The sequence below is a fragment of the Budorcas taxicolor genome, chromosome 23 (assembly GCF_023091745.1).
Source record: "Budorcas taxicolor isolate Tak-1 chromosome 23, Takin1.1, whole genome shotgun sequence".
Classification (NCBI taxonomy): Eukaryota; Metazoa; Chordata; class Mammalia; order Artiodactyla; family Bovidae; genus Budorcas; species Budorcas taxicolor.
In genome coordinates this window covers 8,581,177-8,589,804 of record NC_068932.1, presented here as the reverse complement: position 1 = coordinate 8,589,804, position 8,628 = coordinate 8,581,177, and the positions used below count along the sequence as shown (strand labels likewise).

The following is an 8,628-nucleotide window of genomic DNA, read 5'->3' as shown; positions in this document are numbered from 1 at the left end:
GAAAGAACTATAAAACAGTCATTTAAAAATGCAGTGAAAAAGAACATAAGTTAAAAATTAACATTGAGGTAATATTTCTGAAAAGCTAATCTATATGACTGGAAGAATATTTTGTTTTATATTTTAAAAAACTTTTAACTTTTAAGTAAGACTGAAAGTAATTTCCTGCATATCTGTTATCAATACATAGCTATAATTTAATTTCCATCCACCATTAAAAAGTTAAATATCTGTGGTTTGGAAATATGTTCTCATTTGTTAGATATTTCTTGAAGTTGATGTTTTCTTAACATGAGGTAGCTTCCTAGCAGCATTTTGGGTGCTGTCACCCGAATACAGTGTGGTTTGGCATGATACTAGGTTTGAGCAGGGTTGGCTGGGTATGGATAGTCACCTAGGAAAATTATATTTTGTGGCAGTTAAGGGCAGTTCTAGCTGTATTAATGGGGTGGGAGAGAAATTCAACAATTTAAGAAAAGGAGCATTTTTACAGAGAAAAAAATTGACATCTAATCTCACTGCTATTGTATCTCCTCAGAACTATAGGGCTGATTTTAATCCTCACTAAGCTAGAAACCCAATTCTAGCTTACTAGATGTTTCGAGGTTATTGGCGTGGGCATTTCGTTATTATCACTTGGTAGGTTGATTTTAAATTTTTCTACGGAGATTTTTTTTCTACTAAGCAATCAATTAAGAAATAGGAAAATATCAATACACAAAGAATGATAGGTGTTAGATAAGTGCTAATTTCTGAAGTCCAAAAACATGAACATGTGAAAAGAAACTGTGGTTCAACATTTGCTTTTATAGTTAAATCTCAAGTTTTAAAGTTTCAAATTCATCACAGTGGGACTTATTCTACATTATTTAATTTGGGCAAAGGAAATGAAAACATATGGTATGGTGAACACACTGAAATTTTCATGATTTATGTTCTAAATGCAATTCCCTAAATTTTACTAGAATAAAGTTTTAGCAAAAAAATAAAACTATATCTACTCACTTGAATAAAACTAGCACTCAGGAAGTAAATGTCATGAATGCTTGTTTGCCTTTGAGCAAGAATGAGCTGATATTCCAGTGGAAATTTTGGTATCATTATATATTTATGTTTCTGCTCTTAACCTTTAAAAAAGTGATTATGATTTAATTTGGAATAATAATTTTTTCTCATAGAGAGATTCTTATGTTAACTAATTGTTCTTTTTGATTACGTTTTAAACTACTCTGGATCGGACCTTCTATTGTACATATACTAGCCATGCAGAGTGACTTTTTTTCTGTTTATTTTCAATGATTTTAAAGAGCATGAAAACTTTCGTCCTTGGAATTTGAAATGCTTCTTTGGACTGAGTAGAAATTTGCCTGCCTTCACTGTAATTATTCCCCGTGAGTATGAAAGCAGGTCCATGGGGGAGTATAAATTTAAACCTAAGAATTGCTTAAGGAAATATTTTTCACTTTCTTCTATTTAGAATTGGTTTGGCCCAAGAGTTAGTTTGAAGCCAGTATGAATTACAGTCACATCTATACTTCTCATGAGATGAATATATTTAAAACTAAGATCTGGCTATTTGTTTTCATTTATTAGACATTTTTTTTTCATGCATCTTTCTACTTAATAAAAGTGAAATTTAAAACAAAAATTTTTTTTAAACAGAGTGGAAATACAAAGAATACAGCAGTTCCCAAATTTAGCTGCATACTTGAATCACCTAAGGATCTTAAAAAAAAACCCAAAAAACTACTGATGTCAGGCTCCGATCCCAGGACATTCTGATGTAATTGGTATGAGGTGTGACCTTGGCTTTGGTGGGCTGAAAAGCTCTCCAGGTGTTTCTAATGTGCAGTCAAGTCTGGGAAACACTGTCCTTGGAAATAAGAAAAGTAAAACATAAAATTGAAAGCACGAGGCCTTTCAGTGTTTCAGCTGTAGCCTTGAAGCCTTCGATACCTAACTGGAGTTAACAGAACTGAAAGGTTACAAGGACTCGTAATTGTTGTTGGAATTTACCTGATTTTGACTGGAATCTGGACCGATCATTTGGATCATAGAATTCCATTCAAGAGTTAACACATTTTTCTACACTTTGGTGTTTGTGTTCGCCCTTTAGTCTTGCAGAATTTTACAAAGGCCAAGGGATTTTTGAAATGGAAATTGAGTACTGAATGTCTTTCACCACTAATGAGACTGCAGTGGTTCATAATAGGTATTCTGTGTGTGGACTTTGCTTATGTCTGTTTTGAACAAAAAGCCATCATTTACAAGTACAAAAAGAAAGCAGCGCCTTCTACTCCTCCCGTCTCCATCCCAGTTTCTGTAGCACTCTTACCTCGAATGTTCTAGAGAAGAGGCCTCAAACTCTGGAGATTTTGATAAATAGCACCTTTGCTGAATATCTGAAGACTCAGCTTCTAATATTCAGTGATGGACATAAGGTTCTCCTGTGATAATTTTCAAGACCAAAGGACTCAGATATGGTAAACCGGTCTGATACTTACTGAAAGTAAAAGGAAGAAAAGGCATTGCATTTCTCAGCAGATTTAGTACAGGTGGCTTAGAGAGTCCATGGCTGAACGTAAGATGATAAAACTGTCTCTGAATGCTGGATGGTAGGCTAGGTACTGCAAAAACATCAAAGAAATATGAGTAAGTCCTCGCGCCCCTCTTAGTTTGAAGTGACTTTTCAGCCAGTGTGAATAGGGAAAAGTATCATAAATGGTATTCTGTAGATTTGATTTAATTTTTACAATATTGGAGATGAGCAAAATGAGACTGAGAGGAAAATAAATCACTATGAACAAGTCAGGATGTTTAAAATGAGAAAAAGTCATTTCATGTTGGTACGACAATTTTCTTCTGGGGATCCTTGGGATTGGTAGGAGTTCTAGGGAAAAAGAGGTGTGGGCTAATGAGTTAACAAACGATGGGCCTGGATTTGTTTTAACAATAGCTATAACAGATCACATCAATTACCAAGTCCCCAGGGGGTGCAGGGGATGAGAAGATCCTGACCCACAACAAAATGACTGGATGGAATTTTTCAGACTGACATGATGCTGATTCCCTTACACCTTGGACAATCTCTCACAAGCTCCAGGCTGTGAACATGCCCCATGCAGTGGGCAATGGGAAATGGACTTGGAAATGCATCTCCTACCTTCCCGCTGTCTTTTGTGACTGTGTATCAAAGCTGTAAGCCAGGGCCTAAGACTGGAACTACTTGGCTCCTTTGGTTGTTACTGGTTGCCCAAGTCTGTTTCGCTCCTGAATTCTTGCTGGCTAAAAAGGTCTCTCTCTACTTTGTCAAGGTTTGTAAACATGCTCCCCAAACCCTCAGGAACCCTGAAAGAAAAACTTTTGGGGACAATAACTCTTTAGCTATCTGTTTAGATAAATGGCTCCTTAACATTGCATTTAGTTAGGAATAAAGTCCTCTTAGCATAATTTTACAGTTAGTATAAGCTGTACAGTCTCAGGACAGGCATCACTTGGGAAAAGTATTGTGATCATTGGGAGACTGAGTTTGAGGTTTATTTCTTCTGGACTGAGTTTGTGTGTTTTATTCTTAAGACAAAGATGTCTTCAGAAGGTTCCGTATCCATCCCCTCGGGCAGTCACTGCAAAAGTGGGGTAGACCTCATATGCTGCATACGCTGCTAAGTCTTGTCCCAGGGTCACTGCTTGCTTGAGCTGGGCTGCAGACACAGACGCAGTTGGACTGGGGACAGCATAGCCTGGAGGAGGAGGCAGAGAAAACTACATGAAGGGGGTTTAGGTTTGCTTCCTTTTGGCTTGTAGTCTTCTTTCTGAAAGATGACAATTTAGCATGGTTGCTTAAAGCCCCAAATTAATATGTACATTTTAAGAGGTGCCCTCTGAAGACATAATATCCGGACTCATGCATTAGGGAATAGTGTTTCTCAGAATAAGGTCAACCACCTATGTCAGAATCATTTCACTTTTAGAAAACTAGAAACATTGCTGGTAGGTCCCAAGAAACACTTCACAGGATGCTGAGTTGAGAAAAGCTTGAGGTTCAGAACTTTTTCAGAGGGTCTCAAAACTTATAAAGGAGGGTTGGCAATTGATGGGTTGGCAAGGCATGGGGGGTGGGCTCTGTGGGTCCAGTACTGCACCCCCACCTCACCTAAACAGAATATTAAAAACCATTGCTGTACTCAGGATTGTAAGGACTGCGCAGACCAGTAGGATAAATATTTAACATTTTAGCACATTTCTATGTAGCAGCATAAAAGCAAATACCTAGTGTGGCCATATTTTGACCTAACTGGACAGGGCCAAAAATACCTAACCCCCCAATCAGTCTGTCTTTGGTGTATGTGGAGGCCTTGATGCTCACCCTGTCAGAGAACCAAGGGATTTGAGTAATAAGGACATAATCATGTACTTTCATATTACTGTTTTTCTAGCTGATCAATATTCCCTTTTGAAGAAAAGAGCATAATAGCTGTTATCTACAAGCAATATTTCCCTGTTAATGTTTCAGATCAAAACCTGGTTCTCTCTGAGATGATCCCCAAATTGTGAAAGCTAACAAGAAAAAGGGAAAAGTGTGCTTAAGCAATGAATGGGGACCTGATTTTTTTATTTTTTAAAAAGCCCATCGGTTTCTGTGTTGCGGAAGTCTGACCAGCCCCCGACACATTGATTTCTTTCTGGTGGCTTCTCAGGAAGTGGTGGCAGGAAGCTGGCTGGACTAGTTTTTAAAAAATTGAATCCACTCCTTGGCTCGTGCCCTTGGGGCAGTAATGCTGACTCATGCACAAGTGGGGTTTGGTACATTTTCCACGGATATAAGAAATGTGTTAAGAATTACTTTCATAACTTTGGAAACAGTATTTCTAAAGTAAGTAAAATATGTGTGTGTGTGTGTGTGTGTGCACGCGCGCGCACGTGCATGGGGCATAGATTTTATCTTCAGGGATTTTGAGTTTTTCTTTTTCAATTTGGCTAATTTCTAAAGCGCAAGAGTATTTGTGGTCCAAACAGAGTCTTCCCTTGGAGCCTATTATTCTTTGCTTGACTTCATAGTGAGTTATAAAAGATCATCTCAAATTCTTCAGCATTCCCAAGATGATTCTCCTGCTCTAAATAATTTTTTATTTCTTGTAGGGGCAAATAAAAGGGGGATAAGATAAAACATTTTTGAGTAAAAAGCAAATCCTTTCCAGTGTGAAAGCAAACTTTAAAATTCTTCTGGCAGTGGCTCATTTATTTTTACAGTACATGAATTAGATGTCTTTGGGGTACAGCTCGCTGTAAGGCGGGGGTTTAACTTGCTGCGGGAACTGAGAAGCCTGACACGAGTCCCCAGAAGATGGATGAGTCAACACCCTGCTGTAGGGAGAGCGAGCACAAAGCTTATGGCCCCAGCACAACCCAGGAGGGACCTGGCCCTTGGCAGTGGCTGCCGTTGGCTTGGTAACCTTGAAGGCGTGCATCACACATCTTCTCCACATTCTACAGAACAACGCTGGGATTGAGATCATACTTGTGTGTGGAGTGTGATTAGTTTTAGCTTCACTTGCCAGAATGGAAGACATATTGGCAAGTTTTGAGAAATAAAAGGAAATGAGAGCAGGCTCTCATTTGTTATAGATGTGAGGAATATAGCAGTTCTCGAACCCACATGCGATCCGTATAGAAGTTAATCAGTTGATAGGAATGTCCTATTTCTAGGTCTAGTCTGATTTGGGTTTATGGGAAGTAGGCCAACAGTGACAAGTCAGAATGATAGATTTCTTTGAAAGATACAAACTTTTATTTTTAAGAGTGTAGTTGCTTAGACTAACTGCTGAAGGAAAATTTCCAAAAGACATTTCTTGTCTGGTCCTCTCTAGAGGATTCATTTTAATTATTAGCATTCATAGTGGGTACATAATGAATGGGGGAAAGTCTTTTAAATGTGACCCTGAAGGCATGTTGATCTACATATAGGCTTTGCTTTAAGTGATCAGCATATGCCCCAGACCTGAATTATACAACAGATAAAATGAGCCTGATTAGCCCCTTATTGAAAGGGTCTCTCTCTTTTCTCTCCCTCTCACATACAGAATTTACTTCAAATAATTTTTAAAAACTGCTCTACACGTTTCTTTCATAAAGCAAAGTAATAGTAGGATTGAGTAGAACTGAAGATTAGAACTGGGGAGGGAGTCCAAGGATTGCTTCAAAGCTGATTGACCTTGACCAGTGGCTTAATCTTTCCAGTACTTGGTTTGTTCATCTGTACAATGGGCATGATGGTCGAGTCTGTCTCTTGTGGTGCCATGAGCATTGCTGAGATAGGTGAGTGCCTGGCACATAGTTAGAATTCAAATAAATATCAGCTATTCATAGGCAGTTCTGAACTCTCTTACTAAAAGTAAAAACCAAAACAAAACCAGAGGCAGAGTGGCTGCTTCATTCTCCATCACATAGATGCTCATAGCTGAGCTAAGACTAGGTGCCCCTACCCCTGCCGCCCAACTCTATTCTCTTGCCTATACATTAATGGGTCACTAATCAGATTTAGAGTAGCTGTTGTTCACAGACAACTCTGTGAGTCCATGGTACCCAAGAGGGTTTCCCAAGCACTCTCTGTAGGGTGTCATTTCTGGCGCTGTTTTTTCCAAACCTGGAAATGCAGCAGCAGCGGCGGCAGCAGCGGCGGTCTGGGCGTCGGCTCCATCAGTGGGGATGCCCAGGGCCTGCAGGGTGTACTCGGCCGCGTATGTCTTTGCTTCATCCACATAGGCACTTAGCTTCGGAGGTGTGAAAGGATGGCTGGAAAGCAGAGTCAGTCAGGGTGCACATTTTATTAATAAATGTGTGCTGCTGAGACAGATGAAAAGCTAAGGCGCTGTATGCTTTTTAAGGTGATCGGATAACGGAATTTTGTGTGCGTACTTATCTTTCTTTTTGCTTTTAAACCTTTTAAATATCTATGCATGTCGGAATATTTGTGAACTTATTTAGAACATGGGTGGGATGACACTCCTGGAACGTACTTGCAACTCATTATAAACCTTTTCTAATATATATGTGAAACATGATGGTTCCTAAAATGTGTAGAAATGCAGGCTCAAGGTAAAATTCTGAAGGTAATAACGTCTAACAGAGAGGTTATGTCTTTCGTCCAAGATTTAAATGGCAGAGGATGGTGTTATTAGGTATAAAATGGTAATTTCATATAGTTCAACCCAAATAGTACACAGATAAAAACATGGGCTATAGTTTCCATTCCTATTACACTTCATATCTGCAGTTTTCCATTGGTTGATGAGAGTACCCAGTCTTCATTGTCTCTGAAATTTAGGGGCTTTGAGATGCTTGTCTCACAGCTGGCACAAATATCCCAAATACACATCTCAACGTATGCTTTGAATAAAATGGGTCGGTAGTAAGCTTGAATATTTATCTTCTTTAGATAGTGGTAAACATACACTACATTTACAAGAGACTCTTATTCTAAGATCTAAATGATGAGAAGTTACGCACATGGCAGGATTCTGGCTAGCCAGGGCAGGAATGGTTATTTTGTATAAGAAGAGTTGTCTTTGATCTTGTCCGATGGCAGAGTGAAGTTGATACACAGGTTGTCCCCAGTTATTTTTCTGACAGATTTCTTCCAGTATCTACAAGAGCGGGAAAATAAAAGTGACTTTTCTTTCAAATGTCACATTTGCATTATTTCTCCAGCTTTCAGGTTTTTAAATGGAATCTTCAGAGTTTAAGCAAATATAAGAAGATATAAAATGCCACATGGTTTAATGACTCATAAAATTTAAGAGGAACTCAATTTGAACTCCATTTAAAATGTTATGTCTATTCATAAAAATCATTTTCATACCATTTATTCTAATATGCTTTTAGTTTTTAGCTCTAAAACTTTTTACCAATACTTTACTTTTACGATTTGTTTGATATATTCTTTTTTTTTAATTGCTATTCCAGCACTGTGTAGCTGGATTTACTCATCATTACTGTGAATCCTTCTGTTTATAGTGGGTTAGAGAAAATAACCTAAGGATTCATTCCTATTTCACGGCATTTGTCAGAGGGTTTTAACTTTACATTTTCACAAAAGAAGAGTTAAAAGGTTTGATGGATATTTCTTGATGGACATGAATAGATGGGTGTTGATAGTTGCCATGTTTTTGTTTGGCAAAACACCACTTCTGGCTATTTTTACAGTGATCTGATTTTTAGAAGCTGCCTTCTGTCGTTACTCCAAACCAAATCTTTCCTAACGGCACATATTTTCTTCATCCTGAAACCATTTTTTGTTGGCCCACAAGCCTTGATGCTCCCACTGGGCAGCAGATTCAGTAAACTGTGCAACATAAGGCATAAATCTGAAAAAATAACTCCCGGGGTAGAACTGTTCCCTAGACTGAGTCCATGGATCTTATCTCATTCGCGCAAACGCTCGTTCAGCAGCAATGGCACAGTTTCTTGTTTATTAAACCTGTAGGTTGTTTCTATTTCCTCTACCAACTTTTGCTGTTTAGTACTCTTAGCTTTGTAGCATCTGTTTTCATCTGCAAAGTGTTCTCTAAGGTTCCAGGGCAATAGTCAGTTACTTGAGCGAGTAGATATCTCGCCTGCTTGTTCATGCCC

At 38.5% G+C, this 8,628-nt stretch overlaps 1 protein-coding gene across 1 annotated transcript in view; it reads right to left on the bottom strand.

The window, feature by feature from the left end:
• Nucleotides 1-3,588: 3,588 nt before the first annotated feature.
• The window catches only part of A1CF (APOBEC1 complementation factor), a 51,692-nt gene continuing 46,652 nt past the window's right edge, over nt 3,589-8,628 (bottom strand). The window contains exons 9-11 of the mRNA XM_052660931.1: nt 7,507-7,643; nt 6,644-6,792; nt 3,589-3,740 (exon numbers count right to left, since the gene is read on the bottom strand). Coding sequence (XP_052516891.1) covers nt 3,589-3,740; nt 6,644-6,792; nt 7,507-7,643 — 438 coding nt within the window. The remainder of the gene's footprint in view (nt 3,741-6,643; nt 6,793-7,506; nt 7,644-8,628) is intronic.